The 27,465-nt window shown below is 38.5% G+C and overlaps 1 protein-coding gene across 1 annotated transcript; it reads right to left on the bottom strand.

Moving 5' to 3' along the window:
* Positions 1 to 22,580, bottom strand: LOC100355031 (GLIPR1 like 1). Its single transcript, XM_008256810.4, has 7 exons — positions 22,189 to 22,580; positions 19,269 to 19,514; positions 11,125 to 11,225; positions 7,579 to 7,667; positions 991 to 1,035; positions 607 to 903; positions 1 to 209 (listed from the first exon to the last, which is right to left on the bottom strand). The coding sequence occupies exons 1-6, from the start codon at positions 22,360 to 22,362 to the stop codon at positions 812 to 814; spliced, it is 747 nt and encodes a 248-aa protein (XP_008255032.2). The 5' UTR covers positions 22,363 to 22,580; the 3' UTR covers positions 1 to 209; positions 607 to 811.
* Between the last annotated feature and the right edge of the window lie 4,885 nt (positions 22,581 to 27,465).

The raw sequence follows: 27,465 nt of genomic DNA, 5'->3' as shown, positions 1-27,465 counted from the left end.
GAGAGAGAGAGAGAGAGAGAGAGAGAGAGGTCTTCCTTCTGTTGGTTCACCCCCCAAATGGCTGGTACGGCTGGAACTGCACCAATCCAAAGCCAGGAGCCAGGAGCCTCCTCTGGGTCTCCCATTCAGGTGCAGGGGCCCAAGCACCTGGGCCATCCTCCACTGCACTCCCGGGCCACAGCAGAGAGCTGGATCAGAAGAGGAACAACCTGGGCCGGCGCCGCGGCTCAATAGGCTAATCCTCCGCCTAGCGGCGCCGGCACACCGAGTTCTAGTCCCGGTCGGGGCGCCGGATTCTGTCCCGGTTGCCCCTCTTCCAGGCCAGCCCTCTGCTGTGGCCAGGGAGTGCAGTGGAGGATGACCCAGGTGCTTGGGCCCTGCACCCCATGGGAGACCAGGAAAAGCACCTGGCTCCTGGCTCCTGCCATCGGATCAGCGCGGTGCGCCGGCCGCAGCGCGCCGGCCGCGGCGGCCATTGGAGGGTGAACCAACGGCAAAAGGAAGACCTTTCTCTCTGTCTCTCTCTCTCACTGTCCACTCTGCCTGTCAAAAAAAAAAAAAAAAAAAAAAAAAAAAAAGAAAAAAAAAAGAAAGAAGAGGAACAACCTGGACTAGAACCGGCGCCCATATGGGATGCTGGCACCACAAGTGGAGGATTAGCCTAGTGAGCCACGGTGCCAGCCCCCACACTTTATCTTTTGGATCGAAAACAGACATTATGTTTAGATACAAGAGTATATAAGTTTTTTTTATAGAGAATTAAATTGATGATGAGTGACATTTAGTCTTAAATAGTTCCTTTATTGTCATATTAAAAGATTTTCTGGAGAAGCACACTAATGCTCAGTAGATTGCATGCTGTCTTCTGAGGTGCTTTCCCCTTTGCATTTTCATTTGGATAATCTGTAAATAAAACACAACAATTAACACTTGATTTAGTTTCAAGGGGAACAAGTACTGAAATCAATACTGAAATATTTTGATACGTACTGGTATCGGAACTGAAAATATCAGGCATAATAATTTGTGGAATTCCTAAAGTAGAAAAAAAGTTAATATTATAAAATGAAAAATAGTCACTTTTTTTCCTGGCTTTTAGAGTATGACAATCAATCTAGCAAATTTGTTTGACCTTTTAACTTAAGAATATGAAAGCGTCTTACTCAAATCCTACAGTGCTTAGAAATCTTTATGATGCCATCTACCAGTATGTCAACAAATATTTCTAGAATGTCTCCTGGTTGAAGGCATAGAAGTATAAAATAGGCAAAACTGTAAAGTAGCACTTTATTTCTGGCACCTCACAATGCCCAATTCACATAGCTGAAAAAAATGTAATTCCCTCGTGTGGATTTTGGGGTACCCAGAACCCTCCATTAAATATCTTATTCATTTCTTTAGTGGTCCTTGTTATATAAATTTTGCCCCATATCTTTTCCACAGATTTTTCTTCCTTGTTTCACCTTGTTCAATAGAATCCTCTGCTTTGTTAGAAATTTGTCTGATTTCCTATTTCATTGAAATAGGAAGGAAGGAAGGGAGGGAGGGAGAGAGGGAGAGAAGGAATGAAGGGAGGGAGGGAGGGAAATGGATATATAGTATCATTTACTACTGGTAGAGAGCAAGATATAAGCTGGAAAAGTGATCCCTGTTAAATATAACAGTGGGAATAAGAGAGGGAGGAGATGTACAATTTGGGACATGCTCAATCGGACTTGCCCCAAATGGTGGAGTTAGAATCATGCCAGGGGATTCCAATACAATCCCATCAAGGTGGCATGTACCAATGCCATCTCACTAGTCCAAGTGATCAATTTCAATTCACAGTTGATAACACTGATAGGTCTAAGAGTCAAAGGGATCACACAAATAAGACTAGTGGCTGCTAATACTAACTGATAGAATCAAAAAGGGAGAGAACAATCCATCATGGGAAGCGGGATACACAGCAGACTCATAGAATGGCAGATGTCCTAAATAGCACTCTGGCCTCAAAATCAGCCCTTAAGGCATTCGGATATGGCTTAAGAGCCCATGAGAGTATTTTAGGCATGGAAGGCCAAGACACTCTGGGAAAAAAAAAAAAAAAAAAAAAAAAAAAACCTAGGTGAAAGATCTCCATGAGTGAGATCCCAGTGGAAAGAACGGGGCCATCAAGGAGGGAGGTACCTTTCTCTGAAGGGAGAAGAGAACTTCCACTTTGACTATGACCCTGTTGGAATAAGATCGAAGTCGGCGAATTCAACAGGCTTCCATGGCCTTGGCAACTCATGATTGGAGCCTAGGGAAATTACTGACGCCATAAACAAGAGTGTCAAATTGTTGGGTCAACACCAGGAGTCACTGTGTACTTACTTCTCATGTGGGATCTGTCCTTAATGTGTTGTCCAATGTGAAGTAATGCTATGACTGGTACTGAAACAGTGTTTTACACTTTGTGTTTCTGTGTGGGTGCAAACTGATGAAGTCTTTGCTTAATATATACTAAATCAATCTTCTGTATATAAAGATAATTGAGAATGAATCTTGATGTGAATGGAATGGGAGAGGGAGCGGGAGATGGCGGGGTGCAAGTGGGAGGGAAATTATGGGAGGGAAGCCATTGTATTCCATAAACTGTACTTTGGAAATTTATATTTACTAAATAAAAAAAATTTAAAAAAAGATATAAGCTGTACTTATAGCAATTGTAAGGGAAAAATAGAGTCCCTTTTATATGGCAAAAGCTGGGGATATCTATCATCACTTTTAAAACTGAATAAATATGATTATTTCAAAGAATGGTATGCCCCATGAAAAATATTAACTGGATCAAATGATAGAAAAGAATGAGGAGCATAATTACAATAATAGATAAATTTACTAAAATATTATTTGGGGCTCAAACCACTATGTTGGGGACAGCGCTGTGGTGCAGTGGGTTAACGCCCTGGCATGAAGTGCCGGTATCCCATATGGGCGCTGGTTCAAGACTCGGCTGCTCCACTTCCTGTCCAGCTCTTTGCTATGGCCTGGGAAAGCAGCAGAAGATGGCCCAGGTCCTTGGGCCCCTACACCCATGTGGGAGACCTGGAAGAAGCTCCTGGCTCCTGGCTTCTGATTGACACACTCTGGCCGTTGCGGCCAATTGGGGAGTGAACCATCAGATGGAAGACCTCTCTCTCTCTCTCTCTCTCTCTCTCTCTCTGCCTCTCCTCTCTCTGTGTAACTCTGACATTCAAGTAAAATAAAATAAATTAAAAAAAAAAACCACTATGTTTAACTTATCACATTTAATACTCTTAACATCCTCCTGAATGTAACTACAGGCACAGCAAAGGCAAAATTATAAAAGAATTTCACTAAAAGCTGTATATAACAGAAAATTTGCTAAGGTTTCCCATAAACCTAAATATCACATAACAAACCATTCAATAAATTAAATCAGCAATTTAAAATTTATAAGTATATAGCATGTATGTGTAGACACACACACACACACATACTCACACAGACACCCCACAGAACAAAACAGGCTTATAGAGAATGTCTCCAAAATATTCAAAAGTGAAATAATAAGGAATATGCACTAGCCATAACCAAATATTGAAAGAAGCAATATTCCCAACTTTTACCTCTTTTATGCGGTTACTTGAACCTTAAATTCAAAATCATGTATGGAGAGGTAAAGAAGGAAAATTGTAGGCCAGTTACAATTCTAAAATTAAATACCAAAATTACAAATAAAAAGTTAATAAGAAGCTAACCATCTATAAGGGAAACCTTATGGCCAAACTGACTTTAGAACAAGAATGAAAGAATGACTGGGTCATTACTTAACTCCCAATATCTTTCAAAATTGTGACTGGGTTGCATTAAAAACCTTTTGATACTGTTTATAACACTGACACAATAAAGCAAATAATTAGATCATTTAAAGAGATATAGAAAAAATATAAAATTAAACATGTTCAAATTAAAAATTATTAATACAATACAAAACAGAATAATTTTATGTCCTGGTAATGAGGAATAATTTAAAACAATTTACATCAAATATTCATAATGGTGGAACATGGTTTTTAAAGTAAGAGAAGAAAGTATCAACGATCACAGCTCATGTTCAACTTTGATTTGGCAACTGTCTATTTTTAGAAGTAAATAAAAAATGGATATAAAGATTAGAAGAAGGATCAAAACTTTCAGTTATATTTTTAAAAATAATATGATTATAATATAGAAAACTAACAAACTATTAGAAATAATAAGAAAGTGTGATAAAATTCCTGGATAGCAGAGTAATAGACAAAGCATTAATATTTCAATAAAACAGCAAAATTATTTGTAAATATAATTTAAAATATTGAAAATTAAAGCAAATACAAGTCACTAGAAATCTATGCAAGATCTCTATACCAAGAAAATTTCAATGCTTCAATGTAAAATAAATAAAAAGACCTAAATAAACCATTTTCATTATCATACACAATAAAATCTGTAAAAATATTAATTCTTCCCAAATTTTTCTGTACATTCAATATAATCCCAGCCAAAATTCCAACAAGGTCATCTGTGGAACTGATACACTTATGCTGAAATTAATGCATAATAAAAGAGGGCCAAGAATACTTTCTGAATAATTTGGAAAAAGAAAAGTTGGGGAAACATTTCCACTTCAGTATCAAAGCTCACGGTAGCCTTTGCAGCACAAGGACAATGGCTGCTTAAATTTCTTGGGTGAAATAGCTTGTAACACAAGAAAGTTCTGATTGAGCACAACTAGAAAATTCCAATGAAGTACCAGGAAACAATGTTTAGAAGCATCAGAGGTTCACTAATGCAAAAGACTGGCAGGGGTCAACATTCCACAGTGGAAGGTCTATAGAAAGAGGCCAGCCAATCTTTTGAAAGCTAGTTTTCCATGGGGCCAGGTCTAAGACTGAAGATCTGTTAAGTACCTAGGTGAAGGCTGATTTTTGGGAAGCAGACAAATCCCATCTCACTTTCGGTGGCCTTGCGTGTCTACAGAGATGAGGGGTCAAGATCCAGGAGAGTGGCAGAAGTGAGCTTTCAAAAGCTTAACTTATTTGGTTACTTTTGAAACTTAAGAGGAGCAGGAGGCTACAAACCTAGGCTTAAGGCTTTAGGAAACAAAGCAAAGTTTTCAGCAGTTTCAGAGAGCCTAGGTATAAGCATTGGAGTTCAGAAGACAGGGAAGGGCTACCAGTGAGCACACCAGGCTGTCACAGGAATCCCGGGGAAAGTCAGGGCAGCAGAGCAGGCTATGCAGGGGCAGCAGAGATAGACTACACTTCCCATAAATTCTAATCCAGCCATGACTACATTATGTTTGAATCAAGATGAACAAACTTGATTGTATCCACTCAGCAGAGAAAAAAGTAGAAACTTCCACTTTTTTAAAAAAACACATTAAGTGTTTAGTAAAAATTTTATAGGCATACCCAAGTGTTTCCATAATCGGCTGCGAAATCAGTGTCTCCAAAACTTAAGTTATAATCAAGACAGTTTATTACTTCTCTCCAAAAATCTGGATTGGCTTGCTCTGATGGGTAATTCTTTTACTGTATGTGGGATCAGCAGGGTCCAACATCCTGGCTATATTCATTTACAGCTTAGCTGGGTTTGAAACTCTAGGATGGCTTCTCCTATGGAAGTTTTCTCAAAGTTACCTTCCCAGCAGGGCATCGTGGATTTCTTTACATGCCTGGGGCTTCCAGTACAGCAAAAGCCAATGCTACCAGGTCTATTAAAGGCTAGGCACAGAAATAACACAACACTAACTCCTAATGCAAGGGAAGGGAAAATAGTCCCTACTGGATGGAAGGAGGAGCATGATGGAAGAGATGGGAGGCATTTTTGAGGGGATTGTCGATGGTTCTCTTTACAGACAATTCACCACACCAAGAAACACAGAATGTTATCAAAAACAAGGGGCAAAAATAAAAGCAAAAGCTTTGAAACTACAGATCTCCAGGTGACATAGATGTGGGAGTTTTTTTGTTGTTGTTGTTGTTGTTTTGTTTGTTTGTTTTGACAGGCAGAGTTAGACAGGGAGAGAGAGAGACAGAGAGAAAGGTCTTCCTTTTGCCGTTGGTTCACTCCCCAAGTGGCCACCATGGCCTGCACGTTGCTGCTGGCGTGCTGCACCAATCTGAAGCCAGGAGCCAGGTACTTCCTCCTGTTCTCCCATGCAGGTGCAGGGCCCAAGGACCTGGGCCATCCTCCACTGCCTTCCCGGGCCACAGCAGAGAGCTGAACTGGAAGAGGAGCAACCGGGACAGAATCCGGTGCCCCAACCAGTACTAGAATCCGGGGTACCGGCGCCACAGGCGGAGGATTAGCCTAGTGAGCTGCGGCACCGGCTGATATGGGAGTTCTTAAAAAGAAACTGGAATCCTCAAGGGTGGTGATAATGAAGCCTAGTGTTTCAATGAATGGATTAAAAAACAGTACTAGAGAGGAGGCATGAGCCAGAGCGTGCTTGGACTTGTTGGTCACAAGGACCTCAAATCAGATTTTCATTTCATTGTAATAGGAAGCAATTGAGGAATTTTAGAAAAGAATGATTTGAGCTGATTTTCTCTGTGTAAAATAATTTGGAGTAAAGGAGGAGAAGCAGGAGATTTCAGGGGGATCAGACAAGAAATGACAGTGGATTGGATGCTGGGAGGAAGGGGAAAGGAAAACCATGGATGTGTCATTGTAATTTGTTATCCCTTTGACTAGAAATCATTAGTTTAAAAACAGAAAGTAAATAGTAAGTTTACTTTAGAACTGTTTAGAATTAAATTTGATATTAGGGTGACCATATTTCTAACACAACCTTTAATGTAAATAATTTTAATATTGAAAAATTGATATTCCATAACAATAAGAATAGTGAATTATGACAAAGGGAACACATCCAGGTAATCAGAACAGATGCAGAAAGTGTTTTGATGTCATCTTCCAATCACTAATTCCTCTTTCCTCTCCAAAAGCACACTATACTGACTCCAAACAATTTGATTTTGCCTGATTTTCAGCGTTATGTAAGTAGAATTAACTTCAAATGCATCCTTTTTGTTTCTGTCTTCTTTCCTTATAGTACATATATAATCATCTCCCCATTCACATTTTCACTTGTCTCTCACCAAGAATTTATACATTGAGCCTTAAAGGAATATTTGTTTCAGGAACTAAAATGCTGATGATAAAATAGAAACAAATTAGTTTTAAGTCAGAATAAATTTGGACATTGAATGAGTCACTTCTAAAAACAGCCTGGTAGAGGAGGTGAGTGGAAACAAATACAAGTGAGAAACATCTCACAGCCGTGATATGGAGTGCAACAGAAACCAGGAAAACCCTTGCACTTCATTTCTGTCCTTGCCAGAAAGGAGGGGAAGGATTGCCTAACATCAAGTATGATCACTATGACAAATGATTTATGTATTGTATTGTGGCAGTCAAATCTTGTTTGTAAACTACAAAATTGAAGAGTTAAGTTTTAACATGTCATGAATTCCCGGAAACTTCATTCTTCAGAATAGGATGTGATTATTATTAATATTATTATTATTATTATTATTTGCTTACTGCAGAGCTTCTTTACACATCTCTCTCTTTCTGAACACAGAGAACAGGATGCTCCTTTTTTGTAGGGGTGTTGATTTGGAAAATTCCCTCTATAAAAAGAGAAACACTGATTAGCCTTTTTATGCAAATTGGTTGGATCATTAATCATGAAGTAGCAGAAATTTTTGTACCAATTTTATGGTTATTTCTTTTGTCCAAAGAAACTTTTTACTATTATTTATAGGAAACTCTAAATCACATGGCAATTACAGTCTAGTATATTTTATAAAATTCAAAATAGATGTAAACCCAAAGTAATTATCATGTTACTCATACTTTTTTCTTTGCCATTTGAATACTTTCTTTTTTTTTTTTTTTTTGACAGGCAGAGTGGACAGTGAGAGAGAGAGACAGAGAGAAAGGTCTTCTTTTTGCCGTTGGTTCACCCTCCAATGGGCGCCACGGCCGGCGCGCTGCGGCTGATGCACCGCGCTGATCCGATGGCAGGAGCCAGGTACTTATCCTGGTCTCCCATGGGGTGCAGGGCCCAAGTACTTGGGCCATCCTCCACTGCACTCCCTGGCCACAGCAGAGAGCTGGCCTGGAAGAGGGACAACCGGGACAGAATCCGGCGCCCCGACTGGGACCAGAACCCGGTGTGCTGGCGCCGCAAGGCGGAGGATTAGCCTAGTGAGCCGCGGTGCCGGCCTTGAATACTTCTTCATTTTGTAAACTGAATAGGTGAAATTTAAGTTGCAAATTAAAATACCTAGTTTTTGCTTTTAAAGATGTAATTTAGAAGTATAGTACAGGAATTCTTACCTACTTCTATTTGATGATGTAGCAAAAAGAGTTGACAGCCAACACGCCTGCTTTTCAATAATATAAGCCGGTATATTTCTTTTCATATATATATTTTATAAATATTTATTTATTTGAAGGCAGAGTTAAAGAGAGGCAGAGAGAGAGAGAAAAGTCTTCCATCCACTGGTTTAGTCCACAAAGGACCACAATGGCCGGATCTGAGCTGACCCAAAGCCAGAAGCTAGAAGCTTCTTCCAGGTCTCCCATGTGGGTGCAGGGGCCCAAGAACTTGGGCCATCTTCTACTGCTTTCCCAGGCCATAGCAGAGAGCTGGATCAGAAGTGGAGCAGCTGGGACTTGAACCCGGGCCCATATAGGATGCTGGTGCTGCAGGCCAGGGCGTTAACCCACTGCGCCACAATGCAAGCCCCTGCAGAAGACTTTACACAGTGTGGTTTACCTAGATTACACAAGGAAGAATATGCAAGGGCCTTGCAAATGTTCATAGAATGTTTTTCTGTGAATGTTTGAAGTACCCTGGTTATATCATGAATAACATTCCATTAGGGACTATGCCTTTCTTTCTTTCTTTCTTCCTTTCTTCCTTTCTTCCTTTCTTTCTCTCTTTCTCTCTTTCTCTCTTTCTCTTTCTCTCTCTCTCTCTCTCTCTCTCTCTCTCTTTCTCTCTCTCTTTCTCTCTCTCTCTTTCTCTCTCTCTTTCTCTCTTTCTTTCTTTCTTCTTTCATCCATTAATGGACATTTGAGTTGTCCAAATCTGATCTATTACAAAAACAGTTCCATGCGGCCGGTGCTGTGGTGCAGCAGGTTAAAGCCCTGGCTTGAACCGCCGGCACCCCATATGGGCACCAGTTCTAGTCCAGGTTGCTCCTTTTCTGATCCAGCTCTCTGCTATGGCCTGGGAGAGCAGTAGAAGATAGCCCAAGTCCTTGGGTCCCTGCACCCATGTGGGAGACCTGGAAGAAGCCTCTGACTCCTGGCTTCAGATCGGCACAGCTCCGGCCGTTGCGGCCATCTGGGGAGTGAACCAATGGATGGAAGACCTCTCTCTGTCTCTACCTCTTTCTGTAACTCTGTCTTTCAAATAAGTAAAATAAATCTTTTAAATAAAAACAGTTCCTATTACCATTTTGAGTAATCTAGAAATATCCTTCTCAGATCTCTAAGGTTTTCTCTGAAAAGAGTTCTCTTTTCTTAGTACTCTGTTCCATGAATTCTAGCTATGCTGGTTTCCTGGCACTCTTAGCTCCATTTCTTCAACTCAGCAAGTCCAATGAGCTCTTTGTCTCCCTACACCGTGCCCTCAGTGTGTCATGGCCTGAAAAGTGTTTTCAGGCAAAGCTTGAATTCGGGGCTATTCAGGGTTAACTTTGTTTTCTAGTGCATGGGAATCACAGTCTGGCCAGCGTGTTGAAAACTGTTGCTTTATGTATTTTGTCTGTTTTCTCTTTTTGGTTGCTGCTTCATATAGTAGAATATATTGGTCTGCATTGCTTGGTCAAAACATGGGGTAACACTATCCTCTTCTGCATTCACAAGACCTATAAGAAAACTGTTGTATTTATAATTTTTGAATCCTTGGCATATCCAAAGCAACATGATACTCTACTGCTTTTTCATCAAATCTTGAGCAGGAATCCCTGTTATTTTTCTTATTCCTGTTCAAATTCATGTGATCAGTCTTAAGAGAAAATATGGTATCAAATAAAGGCTGGTGATTCTGCAATTTATTTGATATCTATAAAAATTATTTTCTGCCTCAAGCTTTAAGACAACATATTTGTTATTATTTTTGCCATTAAATGAGAGGCAAAGGAAAAATACAGATATGTACTTTCTGTTCCTCCATAATAAGTTTGGAATATTTCACATTCTTTTTGACAATCTGAATATTTATTGTTTGTACTCTCATCATTTGTACACTTTATTTTTAAATCTTTGTTGAAGAATCAGATAATTAACTTTTTATATTCTTTTTGTGGATCACTTAGGATTAGAGTTGTAGAATTTCATTTTCTTGGAGTTTATAATTAGGTTTGTTATATTTCTGTTTAGATACACAATTGTCATCAATGATTATATTGTTCTTTTAAAGAAGAATGTGCTTTTACCAAGCATCATTCTCAATTTTATTCTTATTCCACTTATATTAGAGTACATCTGCCAACATTTTTGTTTCATTATTTAGATATGTAGCAATATCTTTTATATTATTTCTCCATCTTCCCCTCCCTCGCTCTGTTTTTAATAAAGAAAGATTCTATCATTTTTACCCACAGAGTTAAATATTCATCTTCTTAAAAATGTATTCATTTATTTGAAAGACAGAGAGAGAAGGTGTAAAGGAAAGAGAGTGGGGAGAGGGAGAGATTTTCTTTCTTCTGGTTCACCCCCCAAAGTTCACAGAACCCAAGTCCCTGGGCCATAATCTACTGCTTCCCAGGCAGATTAGCAGGAAGCTGGATTGGAAGGGGAGGCCTTGGCAGTGAGTCCCAACACTCTGATCTGGAATGCAGGTATCCTAAGTAGCAGCTCAGCCTGCTGTGCCACAATGCCTGCCCCTAGTTCTTCTTTACCCAAGGCAATAGTCTCTCACCATCTCTATTTTTACCTATCTCACTTAATTCTTGTTGTAGAGAGACATTCCTGTCTAAAAATATGCTTGTATCTAATATAAGATATTTTGATAAACAATTGTTAACATTTGTTTCAACTTAAAATATTGTTAATAGAAAAATAACTTACGCAGGTGCATAGTTACAGACAAATATTGAAGCTGAAGCTTCCCCAAGGCTAGGGCAAATTGTAACTGCACAACCAACTTTATGTGAACTGGCCCAAACTACCTGTAAGGAAATAAATTTTAAAATAAAATATGCAAAAACAATTATATGAAAATAATGCATTATGGGAACAGGCATAATCTTTGTCAGACTACAGAAAAAGAATATACATAAGTATTTGGGCTATATTTTTTCTAATTTCTAGTATTTACCTTTAAATGACTATTTTGTTAAGGCAATTTCAAGAGGGCTACCTAAGTTTTTTCTCTCACAAAGAATTCTCATAAATCAAAAGAATGTAATATATAGCCCAAAACAAAATTTCTTGTATGTAATTTAGGATATACATGTTTTAAAGATTTATTTTACTTAGTTGAAAATCAGACTTACAGCAAGAGAGGGACAGAGAACGAGATGTCTTTCATCAGTTGGTTTACTCCCCAGATGGCAACAATAGCCAGTGCTAGGTCAGGCTGAAGCCAGGAGGCTGAAGCTTCATTTGAGTCTCCCTCTTGGGTGGCAGGGACCCAGGCACTTGGGCCATCTTCCTTTGCTTTCCCAGGCCGTTCTCAGGGAGCTGGATAAAGTGGATCAGCCGGATATGAACCAATGCTAGAGTCACAAGCAATGGCTTTACCCACTAAGGAATAATGCTGGCCCCCAGAAAATATATTTTAATTTATCCCATGAGTATAGCATATAAATATTTTTCAAATGAGATTATAAATTAAGTTGTAACTCACTTTTATTTGTGTTTCTAAGAAACATTCTGGTAAGTGATTACATTTTTGATTTTACAGTTTCAGCCATGTTCTTACCTTTGTCATGTCTTAAAGACAGACATTAATGAGTTCATTGAAAAAACTGCCTCCCCTAAGGATATTAAATTGGTTTTTTTCCCTTTAGTTTTAAAGAATAACAAAGTTATTGAAGAAGATTGGCGTGGCAAGTCATCATTGTGAGAGATAAAGAGGTGAAGAGAATTACTAGTCCTATGTAACACTAGGAAAATGGAATTTTTCTCCTGTCTCCAAGTAAAAAAGGAGGAATACTGATATACTGATGTGGAAAACAAAATAATCCAAGGAAGATTGATACAGAATAGATTTTGGTTGCACAAATGAGTTTTCTGAGTTCATTTGACAATTTCGTGAACATACTAGCCTATCTCATAAATGAGTGTATTAATCTCTTTTTTTATGGTTTTGATAAAACTAGAATCAATAGTTTCAGTAACCATATTTCAAAGGATCTTTATTTGCCTTAGAGATAGCACAGAACAATAAAATTCGGGGAATTTAGAATTAAGAGATTAAGTTTTACTTGCAATTGTTGGGCAAGGAAACCAATTCTGAGCTAGTTTGCCATTGAATGAGATTAAGCTAGAAAAATAAAAGATCATTTTCCTGGGGCCAGCACTGTGGCACAGTAGGCTAAGCCTCTGGCTGTGGTGCCAGCATCCCATATGGTTGCCAATTCATGTCCATGCTGCCCCTCTTCTGATAAGCTCTCTGCTATGGCCTGGGAAAGCAGTGGAAGACGGCCCAAGTGCTTGGGCCCTGCACCCATGTGGGAAACTCAGAGGAAGCTCTTGTGTCCCAACTTTGATCAGTCCAGCTCCAGCTATTATGGCATTTTGGGGATTTAACCACCGGATGGAAGACCTTTCTCCCTGTCTTTCTCTCTGTCTGTAACTATCGCTCAAAGAAATAATAGGTTAAATAGATGCTTTTCCTTTAGAATGTTTATAAAATTTAATAAGCTTTACATTGAAAGTATAGATATTTTAAAGAAATCAGTTTAAAAATTGGTTCATAAATAATTACATCATGAAATTTTACTCGTTCAATGTATCTAAATTGTGATTCCTTTTTAGCTTTAGGAATAGTGAAAATAAATACTGAGTAATATAGGCTCAAAATGTACAGTTTCATTGAAAGAATGGGATGTAACATTAGTAGGAACATTGGTTATAGCTTTAATATGTATTAGTGATGACAAATACAAGAGATTTTGTTTAAAACATTAAGCATGTCATAGTTATTGAATCAATAGGAAGAATGAAATAATTCTTAATTATTTAAACTTATGTGTAAATTAGCCAGTGAGGTATAAGCTCTCATTTCTGATACAGATATTTTAAAGGTGAAGGATGCATTTGGGGACAGGTTCCTTTATCCTTTCAATATAATTGCAGACCATATGCTTGTGTGTGTATATATATCTACATGTAGATATAGATATGCTGTGATTCAGCTTTGATTCAACCTTGATGCCATGTTAGGGTCATTCTGCATGTTATCAGGGTGCCTAACATTTTATTCTTTCAATTTTTCACAGGAGTCAGATCAAATTGTTAAACAAACACAACTGTCCTAGTGTAGTGTCCTGAAGGGTATCTGGCCTCAGAGAATTCTGTCACTGAACACAGTGAACAGAGTTTCATGGAAACTGCTTCTTTGTTTAGTAGACTTCTGATAAAAATGATTTGCTTCATGACATTCTATATGAATTCTGCCTGCAAACATGGGCACATTTGGAGAAGAAATTGAGCTCTTATTAAAAGGTCTTCCTAGCATTTCTGTACCATGTCTGGGATTAAAGCATGGTTAAAAAGTGAACTTTACTTCTTATCAAAAAGGAATAACAGGAACAGATTTGCACTCCTTCATGGAACAGCCAAAAAAATTGGAACAGTTATCCCCTAAAAGTTGGAGGATATGATGTGAGCTGTGCACTTGTTCCAGGTTATTTCCGTGGGAGAGTTTCCAGATCATAGTTCAGAAAAGGGAAAACCAGAAAAAGCTTGATGGATTCCATACTTGAGAGTATGAACGGCAAATCTGGGGAGTCCAGGGAAGCAGAAGTTTAGAGAGCATAGTATTGGAGAGATGAAAGTTGTACAGTGACACAATTGTGGAGCTCTGCTGAGGGTGCTCTGATGTAGTCAGCAGAGTACTACTCAGAGTGTGCATATGAGGAAGTTCTGCTGGGCCCTGGATGATAGAAATAATGGCAAAACTTACAGAGAGCTAAGAGTAGTAGCTGTCCTCACTATCCAGCTGGAAAAATTCATAATTCTGAGGGCATTAGATAGAGTACGCAACAGCATCTTGCCTCAGTAGCGAGCAATAGTTATCCCCAAATGCCACTTTCATTCCACTAAACATGTTTTTGAAACAGGAACCAAAAGGATCAGAGAAATTCCAAGAAACTGAATGCTCTATACCCCAGAAGATCACACAAGAACATTTATGGGTATACAAATAAACCCAGCATATAGTAAGGCAAAATTATAATAATAAGGAATCAATAAATTCACCTAACTTGAACAGAAGCAGAAAAATTTGATTCATATGGAGCGAAAAATCACCCCATTGAAAGTAATACTGAGATAACCTAAGATGCTAGAACTAGCAAGGAACTCAAAAAGATAATTATTATAACTATACCACATATGATTAAAAAGCTGGACAAATATACTAGGTATTTCAACTGAAGATATAAATAAGACAAACTGAGCTTCTAGAGGGGTAACCCTTCATATTTAAAATTCAAATGAAGCTAAATATAATTAATAGCAGATTAAACATTTTAAGAGAAACTACTAGTAAAAGTAAAGGTTAGCAATAAAACTATCTGGGGCTGGCCATTTGACCTACTTGTCAAGATTTCTGTGTCCTGTATGGTAGTGCCTAGTTTCAGTTCCTGGCTCTGGCTCCCTATTCAAGCTTTCCACCAATGTAGACATTTGGAGGTAGTTGGTGAAGCACTTGGTTACTGTCACCCATATGGGAGACCTGAATTGAGTTCATGGCTCTTGGCTCTTATGTATTGCAGACATTTGGAGAGTGAACCAGTGAATGAGAGTTCTCATCCTCTGTCTATACTTTATCTGCCTCATAATTAAATAACAAAATAAATAATTTATAAACTACATAAAATTGATCACAGAGAAAAAAATTCAGGAAAAAATAATCAAAATCATCAGTTAACTGTTACTATAGTAAATGTGTATGTACCTAATGCTAAGGCACACATTTTTTTCAAATAAATGTTAATAATGGATCTAAAGGGAGATATAAGGTCCAATACAATAGCATTGGGGGACTTCAACACGTCACTTTCATCAACAGATAGATCAAGTAGACAAAATGCAAAAACAACATAAATATGAAACTAATATATGCTGTAGACCAAACGGGTATAATAGAAATCTACAGAACATCCCATCCCACAGCTGCAGAACACACATTCTTTTCATCATTGTATGGAAAATTTTCTTGTCTATACCACATATTAGCCATAAAACAAGTCTCAACCAATTTTTAAAAAATTGAAATCACATGATATACTTTTCTGACCACAATGGAATGATGCTGGAAATTAGCAACAAAAGAACCTCTAGAAAATACACAAACACATGGAGACTGTATAACATGCTCCTTAATGAACAATAGGTCACTGAAGAAATCAAAGCATTCATTGGAATGAATGAAAATGAAATATGAGATACAGCAAAAGCAGGGTTAAGAGGAAAGTTTGTAGTAATAAATGCCTACATCAAAAAATTGGAAAGATCAAATAAATGATCTAACAATGCATCTCAGGTACCTTGAAAAACAAGAACAAGCCAAACCCAAATTAGTAGTAGAAGGAAAGAAATAATAATAATTTAGGAAGAAATGAACAAAATAGAAATTAAAAACTATATAAAAGATCAGTGAAATTAAGTGCTTATTTTTTGAAAATGTAAACTTGATAAATAATTGACCAAACTAACCAAGAAAAATGAGAGATCGCCCAAGAAAAATATAAAATATGCAATTTAAAAAGTGATATGGGACATGCTGTGAGATTAGTCATTTTCACAGGTGTGTGAATCCTATGCAATTTAAGGCACGTGATTCCCTATTGAGTTGTGTTGCAATTAGTTCATTTCAAAAAACTTAATAAAATTATTCATCCTCTTAAAGCAAAAAAAGAGAAACTAACAAAAATGTAAACTCAATATGACAAAACATATAGCAAATGCAGACCAAGAGGGATGTTTATGACTATAAGTATCTAAATCAAAAAAGGGAAAGATTTCAAATAAACAACTTAATAGTGCAATTCAAGAAGTATAAAAGCAGGAACAAACCAAACACAAAAATTATTAGAAGAAAAGAAATAACAAAGATCAAAGCAGAAGTAAACAAAAGAGAGACTAAAGCCAGCTCTATGCTGCAGAGCGTTAAGCAGCTACACGCAGTGCCAGCATCCCATATAGGCGCAGGTCTGAATCCTGGCTGCTCCAGTTCAGATCCAGCTTCCTGCTAGTGTGTCTGGGAAAGCAGCAGAAGATGGCCAAGTCCCTGTGCCCCTGTACACTTGGGAGATCTGGAGGAGGCTCCTGACTCCAGACTTCGGTCTGGCCCAGCTCCAGCTATTATGGCCATTTGAAGAGTGAAGACACTTCTCCCTCTCCCTCCCGCCCCCCCTCCCCCCCTCCCCCTCTCCCCCTCTCCCCTCCTCCTCCCCCTTTCTCTGTAACTGTGCTTTTCAAATAAATTTTTTTTTTTAATAGAGAGACTTGGCCAGTGCTGCGGCTCACTAGGCTAATCCTCCACCTGCGGCACTGGCACCCCAGGGTTCTAGTCCTGGTCGGGGCGCCAGATTCTGTCCCGGTTGCTCTTCTTCCTGTCCAGCTCTCTGCTGTGGCCCGGGAAGGCAGTGGAGGATGGCCCAAGTCCTTGGGCTCTGCACCTGCATGGGAGACCAGGAGAAGCACCTGGCTCCTGGCTTCAGATCAGCGCGGTGCGCCAGCCACAGTGCACCGCCAGAGCGGTGACACTGCTTGTCAAAAAAAAAAAAAAAAAAAAAAAAAAAAAGACTGTGGCCGGCAGCGTGGCTCACTTGGCTAATCCTCCACCTGTGGCCCCAGCACCGCAGGTTCTAGTCCCGGTCGGGGTGCAGGGTACTAGTCCCAGTTGCTCCTCTTCCAGTCCAGCTCTCTGCTGTGGCCTGGGAGAGCAGTGGGTCCCTGCACCCGCATGAGAGACTGGGAGGAAGCACCTGGCTCCTGGCTTCTGATTGGCACAGCACTGGCCATAGGCGGCCATTAGGGGAGTGAACCAATGGAAGGAAGACCTTTCTCGCTCTCACTGTCTATAACTCTCTCTCTGTCTCTCTCCCACTGTCTAACTCTGCCTGGCAAAAAATAAAATAAAATAAAATAAAATAAAAATAGACTAGAAAATTATGAAGGATCAATGAAACAGAGTTTTTTTTTTTTTTTTTTTTTTTTTTTAAGATAAACAAAATTAACAAAACTTTAGCCAGGCTACTTAAGAAAAAAAAAAAGACTCAAAAAAGTCATATCAAAGATTAAAAAACATACATTGTATTATGTTTTGGGTATAGTTTATGTATTCCCCAATGGCTTATATGTGTTTTGTCTTTAGGTTTAGTGATATTACAAAATGGTGGAACCATTTTTTTTTTTAAGATTTATATATTTATTTTAAAAGCAGAGTGATAGAATCTTTTATTCCATCCATTGGTTCATTCCCAAATGGCTGCCAACGGTCTAGTCTGGACCAGACCAAAGCCAGGAGCCAAGAATCAGAATTCCATCCTGGCATCCCATATGAGTGGTAGGGTCCCAAGTACTTGGGTTATCTTCTGCTGCTTTCTCTAGCACAATAGCAGGAATCTGGATTGGAAGTGGAGCAGCTAGGACTTGAAGTGATACTCTCATGTGGGCTGCTGGCCTTGCCATTAGCAGCTTATCACACAGATACATTGCCAGCTTGTAGTGGAAATTTTAAGAGGTAGAGCCAAGTGTGGGTCATTGGGTTATTGAGGTTCATGGCCTTAGAAGAGATTAAGGTAATTCTAGTAAAAGGATTATTATTTAAGCCTGATCCCATGCCCACTCGCTCTCTGCTTACTTGTTTAAAACATGATCACTTGGTGTCACATGTTGTCCTACCATTGTAATCCAGCATGCTGTGATGCAACTGAAAAAGATTCTAACCAGAACCAGTTGATGTGGATGCCATATCCTTGAACTTCCAAAACTATAATTAAAATAGGTCTAACATGTAGGCTGTCACAGGTATTTTTTTTTTGTAATAAAAATAGACTATTAAACATTACAGCTGATGGAACTAAGATGCAAAATATTATTAGGGACTTTTGTGAACAACTATATGCAAACAAATTGGGAAACCTGGAAGGAGTGGATAAATTTCAGGAGATACAAAATAGAATCATGAAAACATAGAAAACCTAAATGTAAAAATAATAAGGTATGAGATTGAATCATTAATAAATGTCTCTTAAAGACTGAGACCAGATTAGTTTCACTGCTTAACTTTACAAAACATTTAAAGAAATATTAATATCAGTTTATCTCAAAATATTCCAAAAAAAATGAAAAGGAGGACATTCTGTCAAGCTCATTCAATGAGATCAGTATTACTCTAATAACAAAACCAGATCATCCACTGGCTCATCCCCCAGATGACACCAATGTCCAAGATGAAACCAAGAGTTTCATCCAAGTTTCCTATGTTGGTGGCAGGGGCCCAAACACTTGGGTCATGTTCTGCTGGTTTTCCCAGGCCATTAACAGGGAGCTGGATCAGAAGTGGAGCAGCCATGACTTGAACGAGCACCCAAATGGGATGCAGGCTATGCTACAACCCTGGCTCCATCCACTGATTTTTTTTATTACATTACATTGCTTCCAACAAAGAAATCTACGGTAATCATCTTATTCCTCTGTATGTATTGTGGCCATCTGGGGTATGAACTAGTAGATGGAAAATTTCTCTCTCTCTCTCTCCCCCTCTCTCCCTCTCTCCCTCTCCCCCCCCCCCCGTACCTGTGACTTTCAAATAAATAAATAAATTTAAAAGAAAACACTGGAGTAATATTTTTAACATTCAGAAAATGTCACTATATATAACTTTTTCTAGTAGCAATATCTCCCAAATGCAGGTGAATTTTCTGAAATCCAAAAGAAATTCAAAAGGAAATACTAAAAAATGTTGTCTTTTGTCTTGGAACTGAAATGCACAGGAATAAGGACTTACTAGTAAGATCTGAAATTCTTACCTGTATGTAATGGCCACAAACTTTAGTACATGATATGCTATCAAAATCATAAAATTCTGTTTCATTATACCAAGCAGTAATAGCATCCCTTGGTGAAAATATTTTTAATGAACCCAACCAGATGTTTTCTCCAACAAATTGATAATCTTCATTGCATTCAAATGGTTTTTTTAAACAGGTGTTATGTTTAAATTGGCACTTGTTTGCCCATGCTTTAGCCATCCTTGCTAAACCATCGTCCCAAATCTGAAAGATAAAAATAAATTTAATTGTGATTGTTTACTTACATTATTGCAGTGATTATAATCAAGTTAATTTTATATTAATTTATTGGCGTCTTCATTTTTTTTCTTAATTTTGATAATTTTAGGTCAGAAAGTAAAATAGATAATATTTTCCCCAGTTTGGTCTGCCCAGTAGCTGGTGTTAGGAGTGATTGTCCTCAAGGGGGACTGATTTTTCACTTTCCTTTACTTAATCTCTGATTCCTAGTATCCTAAAGGTGGGATAAGGTGTACCCATTGTTAAGTACCCTGGGACTTGGAGTCCCAAGCACTCTGCTTCCTTGGCTAATCCCCGCTTCCTAACACTGGTGCTTTGCAAATTTCCATCAAAGAAAAGTTACAGGCAGGAAGGGCTAGTCTACATTTGGGTTCCCTCCAAATTTCAATCCTCTATGCTAGACCAACCACAGCCATTAGAAGACAAGCCTAGTATTTCATTAATTTCTCAAACTTCCTTGGCCTGTGGCAGGCTTGTGTTTTCTTCCTATTGATGATTCTCCCAGTGATGAGGACAGTCACAGATGTGTTCTGAGTTAGGGAGGGCTACCCTTCTCTGAAATGTTCTTTATGTACATAATTTTGCAATCACTGCTCTTCAATGAATTTAAAGAATACATGATTTCTTTCCTTTTTCTAGTGTTTTCCTACTGTTCCAGCAGGGCTGGTTTCAACCTATTACTATTTAGGAATCTGTTTTTCTGGTACAATAGCAATGCTGCAGGTCCATCTTATACTTTAGCCAGATTTAGTCATTTTCCCCAAGGAAATCTTTCTTCTGTCAGTGAGAAAATATGTTTTTTTTTTATTATGAATCCTCAATGCTAATAGTTATGATTGCTTACATGATTTTTCAATGGATAAAGCTAGGGAACAAATTAAGAATGGAATCAAGAGTTCATGCAAATAGTTCAATTCTAACTTAAAATTATAATGTTTTCGTTCCTTTAACTATATGCTTATATCTCCTTATACTGAAATTCTAGGTTCCTAAAAATTAGCATAATTTCCCGTTTTCTTTATCATAGGACATACAATTCTTTTTAAAAAATCACATATATCACTACTAGTATTGACACTTCCGAATTCAGTTTAAGATTTATTTGTAGTTAATTTTGTCCTTAGAACATATTGCACCAGAAATGTATGGTTGATATACTGCATTGAAAATCACTTCCATAATATTTTAACATGCAGATATGATGCCAATTTGAAATATAACTAGTTTTATTTTAAAGTTAGTTTCCAAAGAATGACTTTCTTTTCATACAAAATTTTAAATTATGTAATAATTTTACATGCTTACAAGTTAGACTATAAAACAAGGTAAGTTTAAAGAAGACTCATTTTCATTCATGTCTCCTCCACACTATTCCTTCTTTTCCTCTTTCTTATAGGTATCTGTGTACATTTAAGTTAAATTTTATATTTATCATTTCATTGTTCCTTGAGAAAATATAGGATATATGTGTATTTTCTTAGAATTGTAGATGCACATATGTAAATATATACATATTTAAATAGCACTTACATAACATAAAACACTGTTCAAAGAAATGAGTTCCACAGTCAAATACTGTGGATGAACAGTTACATCCTGTTGGAGATTAAGCTTAACCTTACACATGTAAATACTTTAACAACTCTGCACTATTGAGACTCCATCAAAAAATTATTGTAGGTGTAGCTTGGAATTTAACTTAATGCCTAAGTTGTGATTTTATAATTGCTTTCATTTTATTTTCAGTTGACTTAAAAGGAACAAAGTTAGAACAGATATAAAAGTTACAATGTTATCTACATCTGCATAGCACATAAAATCAACTAATACTACCAACATATGTGTCCACAATGATACCACATTTACAAGGAAAATTTGTAATAAAGGGAAATTTCTAATGATAGAACTCACATTCAGTTATTTGTTAAGAATCTGTTATTCTGTGGATTGTTTTAATAATTAAAGACTGATTTTGCCTACTCCTCAATATTCTCTCTTGCCTTTATTGTCTTTATGATGGAGCACTACAAAAGACACAGCCAGTGCAATGTTTTTGGAATTAAATTTCACATGCTAGTTTTTACAAAAGCTCATCTTATATGGTTCAAGTGCTGATTTCATTTATTCATAGCCTTGCGAAACTTTTCACTACAATGAATATGACACACGTCATTGCTTCAATGTTGTGCTCATGATCTAGAAAAACAGGTAAGAAAATTAGCTAATTTCTATCCCCGTCCTATTTTCAAAAATATAAAGTATTTTGAGTATACAGGATGGGAAGTTGGAGCCAAACAAGAGAGGAAATAAGCAACAAACCAATCTGTGCAACATAGCTATAAACCTCAGCAAGGAAAACCAAGCAACTTCCAAACCCGGCCCGCCTCCCTCCAGCCCCTCTGGAGCTGGGTCCGGGCAGAGAACACCTCCAAGGTCTCCCCTCTCTCTTCGCTTCCACCACGACCCTGGAGGAGACAGCCCAGCCATACCGTGGGTGCTTCTCTTTGTTGTTGTTGTTGTTGTTTTTAACAGCTGCGGAGATAGACTAATGTAATACAAATAAATGCTATACATGGGTCTCCCAGATACTTTAGGATAAACCAGAGACATGCGAGATCAGCCCGGGTTCTTTCCTCACCATGTATTTCATATCGGCCGCGGGGGGCCTGACTCTGCCGCGCCATTCGTTGTGGGTTTTGACGCACTCGTCTATAAAGTGAGGGTCTGAGATAGAAGGGATTTTGAAAGATTCAGTGGTTACCAGATACAGACCTAAGGTCCACAGGCAACTCAATTTCCTCCTCAGAGACATGGAAAGACGCGGAGGGTGCCCACGCTGCGCGGGCCGGTTAACGGCTCGGCAGTGCCTTTTCCCCGCCCCGGGGACCACGCTCTGTCTCCCTGGGCTCCATCCTCCTGCCCAGGCTCGAGCCCAGCGCGGGGACGCCCCGCAGGCGGGCTGGGTCTCCGAGGGAGGGAGACACCACCCGGATTTGTTGGCAGCAAAGCCCGGGGCGACAGAGGGAAAGCCCTGAGAGCCCTCTGGGGCAGAGCTTCAAGTGCTTTCTGTGGCTGAGATGAGGACTTCCTGCGGAGGGCGCCCGGGTGGTCGTCCCCCTGACGACGTGCAGGCTGCACAGGGTTAGGCAAAGAGCAAGGTGAACTGAGTGCTGACAGTGGGCCCAGGCCTGTGCAAAGCATTGTGTGTTAGCTGGACTCAGCTTCCATGTGCAGCTTTTCTGTTGTTTCAGATAAACTGCAGCACCACGTTGCTCTTTTCCTTAGAGACTGGGAAGAGAGGAAGAATAAGGGAATCTGTCTGTTTGGTGACATTCTGTGATCCTAAACCGGCACCTTGTCAGACATTTAGTAATTCACTTCCGGTTTCTCATCAAATTGGAATAATTGCCAAGAAAGATGAAAATAAATACTGTAGTTGCTCTGATAAAGTCTTCCATTTTGAGAGTTGACAACAGGCCTACTATGTGGTAACCACCTAATTCCAGGTAGACTGCTGCTGTAATTGGTATGCTAAAAACTAGATGGCAGTGTTCTGTTGCTTATTTTCTTACATTACAACATAAATAATGTTTTGGCTTAAAGTGTTAAATCTACTTATTTTAGTTATATTGTTATTCAAAAATAAACAAGTACATTTTCATAGCATTAAATGATATTTTTTCAGCATTTATGTGCTTCAAATAAATATATTTATTTAATGATTTAGTTGTTTGCAATGTCATTTAAGTGAACACATGTATTCTTATACTGAATATTCTGCCATTGTCTATTAACCTTGCCACTAAACAAAACAGAAAAGCCTCATGTTGATGAAACTACTTATCACTTTTTAATAGAAAGCAGAAATTAGACAATGAAATGAGAAAATGCAAGGATCATAATGAAAGTTCTAGTGTGTAATAAGGAAAATATTTCTGGTCTATTACTTGCTAATGGAGAGTTGGTATTATATGCTACTTTATTATTACACACAAAGATACTTCAAAGAGTTTGTGGAAAACTGGTAGTAAAAATAAATCTACTTGGGTACAAAATTTTTTGAGATTCATGGTTTTTTCATAATATACATTTTCTATGAAATTCTGAATATTTCTTGTGCATAGTCTAAAGATACATATCAATTTTATGTGTGTATTCAGATCCATACATGGATATGTGATATATGTATGCATCACTCTCTCTCTCTCTCTATATATATATATACATATTGCTTCTAAGGAATTGGCTCACATGATTGTGGGCACTGGGGAGCCCACAATCCATGGGCAAGCCAGCAGTCTGTAGACTAGGAAGAAGTGATGCCTCAATCTTGAGTCCAACAGCTAGAAAGTCAAGCAGAATTTCTTTTTGGAACTCTGCAGACAGAATTCTGTTTTCTTGCAACTTCAGTCTTTGGCCTTCAACTGATTATATGAGACCCGTAACATCAAGGAGAATTATGGTAATCTGCTATACTGAAAGATTATTGATTTAAACTTCAAGCACAACTAGAAACTATCTTCATGCAATATCTAGACTTGTATTTGGCCAAAAAAGTGGTTAGCATAACATACCTACACTGACACATAAAGTTAACAGTCATATCCCTTTATTTCTTTTTTTTTTTTTTTTTTTTTTTTGACAGGCAGAGTGGACAGTGAGAGAGAGAGACAGAGAGAAAGGTCTTCCTTTTGCCGTTGGTTCACCCTCCAATGGCCGCCGCAGCCAGCACGCTGCGTCCGGCGCACCGCGCTGATCCGATGGCAGGAGCCAGGAGCCAGGTGCTTTTCCTGGTCTCCCATGGGGTGCAGGGCCCAAGCACCTGGGCCATCCTCCACTGCACTCCCTGGCCACAGCAGAGAGCTGGCCTGGAAGAGGGGCAACCGGGACAGAATCCGGTGCCCCGACCGGGACTAGAACCTGGTGTGCCGGCGCCGCTAGGCGGAGGATTAGCCTAGTGAGCCACGGCGCCGGCCTCCCTTTATTTCTTCAAACATTTCATATAAATATCTAGTTACTGATTTTTTTTTCTGGACCCACTGCATTTAATTTATTTATAGATCCTGTTTATAATATATCCTGAACCCAAGTACTTTTTCCCATTCTATAGATAGCCAACATCCTGCTTAGAGCCAATGTCCCTCTACTTTGTCATATTCTGCTACTTTGTTTCTTTGCATCCATTCTTATTTTACTGTAATTTATTTTTATGCAGCTTTCTTGCATACAATTTTTTGTTAATATAAAGAGAACAGATTTCATGCATTCCATAGGTACAATTCTAAGAAGACAACCATATTGCCATCCCTCCCTTTCTGCCTCCTTCAATTCCCCTTTCCTTCGTTTTCTTTCTCTAATTTTTGCAAAAAACATAATTTCAATACACTCTATAATCGCAGGATTAATGCATCACTAGCCATAATATTCAACAAGTAAAAAGTAGAATTTCCACAGGAGTATAAGCAAGGGCTAAAAATGACACTCATTACAGGTAATATCAACTTCAGAGTCCAAGGTATGGCTAACAAGGAACTTTAAAATCTTACCATGGTTAACCCTCCAACCACTTTTTTTGCATTTTTTTCTAGTTCAGCTGCATTTCTCTTACTTTCGCTGCATCCATCAGCTTGATAAGGAAGCTATCTCCTCATTCTCTGTACTTGCTGTTCCCTTTGTCTGCCATGTTCTTTCCAGAGTTCTCCTCAGTGAAGTCTTCTCTGTTGACACTATGTCCCCTACCTGGCAGTTTTCTTCATTGCGTTAATCGCTAGCGGAATTTACATTATTGATTTCTTCAACATTAATCTGCTGTATTCCATTGTAATCTTCACCAGATCAGCAGCATTTTTTCTTCACTGGTTTATTTCTAACACCTATGGTACTGAACCTATAGCCACTAAAAAACAATTTATTGGGTGAATACATGGAAAAATTAATTAGTACTTTGTAAAACAGATTTATCTATTTTATTTGAGAGACAGAGAGGGAAAGGGAGGGGGAGCAGGAGTGGGAGGAGGGGGAGGGAGTTTTACTAGCTATTCCAACAACACCAGCCCATACACTTATCTTTTAATTCTATTTTTTCCACAACATTTTTAAAGTGCACTTGTAATATATAAAACTAAACTTTTTGAGAACACAAGCCATATTACCGTATTTTGTTTGTCATATAGCTCCAAGAAGCTATATATTCAGAAATACGGAAACAATTTAAGTGGACTAAGTCTAGGCCCCAAGAATAGATAAGGGTATGTCCTTATATTATTTTCTTGAATATCTATTTGAGTAATGGCCATGCTTAGGTGGGCACTACAATTTTTTAAAGTGTTTGATAATTTTTATAAGTTTATGTTTAACTTATTTTTATTTTTTTCTGTTTATTTTTGCTTTTCTTTCTGTGTGGGGGTAATAATAGATGAATTTTATGTAGTGCAGGGAAGAAACAGAGGGAATGAGTACAGCACAGCCCTTGAGTTCACTGTTTTTGCTTTAAAAATATTTGAATGTTTCCTGGAAAACTGCCTTCAATCTGCAAATTTAGATGTGTATGTTTTTAGGTGAGCCAATTTTGAAAACATACTACAGATTAGAAAAACAACATAGTTTTATTTACATTGTATTAATCAGCTTTTTATTACTTTAAAATATTTAAAAGGGGCTTCTCTCAAAGGAAAAGGTTTACAGTTTGGAGGTTCACAGCTCAAGTACACATGCCCATTGGTATGGTGTGATGGTGAGGCTGTTAATGTTGGAGGCAGTCAAAGAGGATTACATGTGGGGGGGGGGGGCACGGAGAGAGGGAGAGAGAAGCAAAGTCAAAGGAGCTTGAGTACCTAACTCTTTTACAGTAACAACCGTCTGAGGGCAAGCCCACAATGACCTAAAGATCTACGCTGGGCCTGGTGTTGTGGCTTAACAGGTTAAGTCAGGGCCTGCAAAGCTGACATGCCATTTGGGTGCAAGTTTGAGTCCCCGCTGCTCCACTTCTGATCCAGCTCTTTGATAATGCACCCAGGAATGCAGCAGAAGGTGGCCCAAGCCCTTGAGCCCGGTACCCACTTGGGAGACCCAGATAAAGCTCCTGGCTTCTGGCATTGGCCTGGCATTGGCATTGACCTGGCTCAACCCCAGCCTCAGCCTCAGCAACTGGGGCCATTTAGGGAGTGAACCATCAGATGGAAGAACACTCTCCACCCTTCCCTCTCTGTAATAAACAAAGAAGCAAAAAAAAAAAAAAAAATCTTTAAAAAAAACAAAAAAGATCTTGCATAGACCCCATAATTACATCAAATCTCCATACCAATCCATTAGCCATTAGCATTTATCCATTAACTGCTAACATAAGACTAGAGTTTTAAGTCTCCATGGGTTTGGGAAGATAAGTCCTGATCAATCAATAACAGAAATATCTTAAACCAGCACTGTCCCTTTATGCTTGAAGAGTTGATGCTCAGAGACATTGTGTACAGAGCAAAGATAAATATTTTTGGCAGAGAAGGAGTACTATAGATGCCTGTTGATTTCTAGATCTGTGCCTTTTCCGTTACATCAACATTTTATATTTTAATTTTACATATACAGCATTTACACACACATATACACACATGTATACAAGTACATATGTAATGTATTTGTATATTTGTGCACATTTAAAGTAATATTATATCTATGTTTGATATCTGTATGTCTATTTGTATAAAATACTGTAGTTTTGTCTTTATAGGTAATTGTAAAATCCTTAAAATATCAAGCTGGGTGCTAGACATACATTAACTGCTGCTTTCTCGAAGATGAAATAATTCAAACAAACGAAGAATTGCCGAGGTGGATCCGCGCCGGGCTTTGGCTCTCTCCCAGGCACGAGAGACTGGTGAGCCTGCTCCAACCCCCTGCCAGGCTCCAGCGGCGCCGCGAA

The sequence above is a fragment of the Oryctolagus cuniculus genome, chromosome 11, assembly GCF_051225735.1.
Source record: "Oryctolagus cuniculus isolate XC-2025 breed Fujian yellow rabbit chromosome 11, ASM5122573v1, whole genome shotgun sequence".
In the NCBI taxonomy this organism is placed as follows: Eukaryota; Metazoa; Chordata; class Mammalia; order Lagomorpha; family Leporidae; genus Oryctolagus; species Oryctolagus cuniculus.
Note: the sequence above shows the minus strand (reverse complement) of the source record. Positions and strands in the feature narration are given on the sequence as shown.

What these genes read in the sequence shown, in the direction of transcription:
- LOC100355031 (XM_008256810.4), bottom strand. Translation starts at nt 22,362, where the DNA reads ATGTCTCTGAGGAGGAAATTGAGTTGCCTGTGGACCTTAGGTCTGTAT. An exon ending in CGGCCGATATGAAATACATG is followed by an intron (nt 19,515 to 22,188) that starts GTGAGGAAAGAA and finishes TTTATCTTTCAG; the next exon opens with ATTTGGGACGATGGTTTAGC. An exon ending in TATTTTCAGTTCCGATACCA is followed by an intron (nt 904 to 990) that starts GTACGTATCAAA and finishes TTTTATTTACAG; the next exon opens with ATTATCCAAATGAAAATGCA.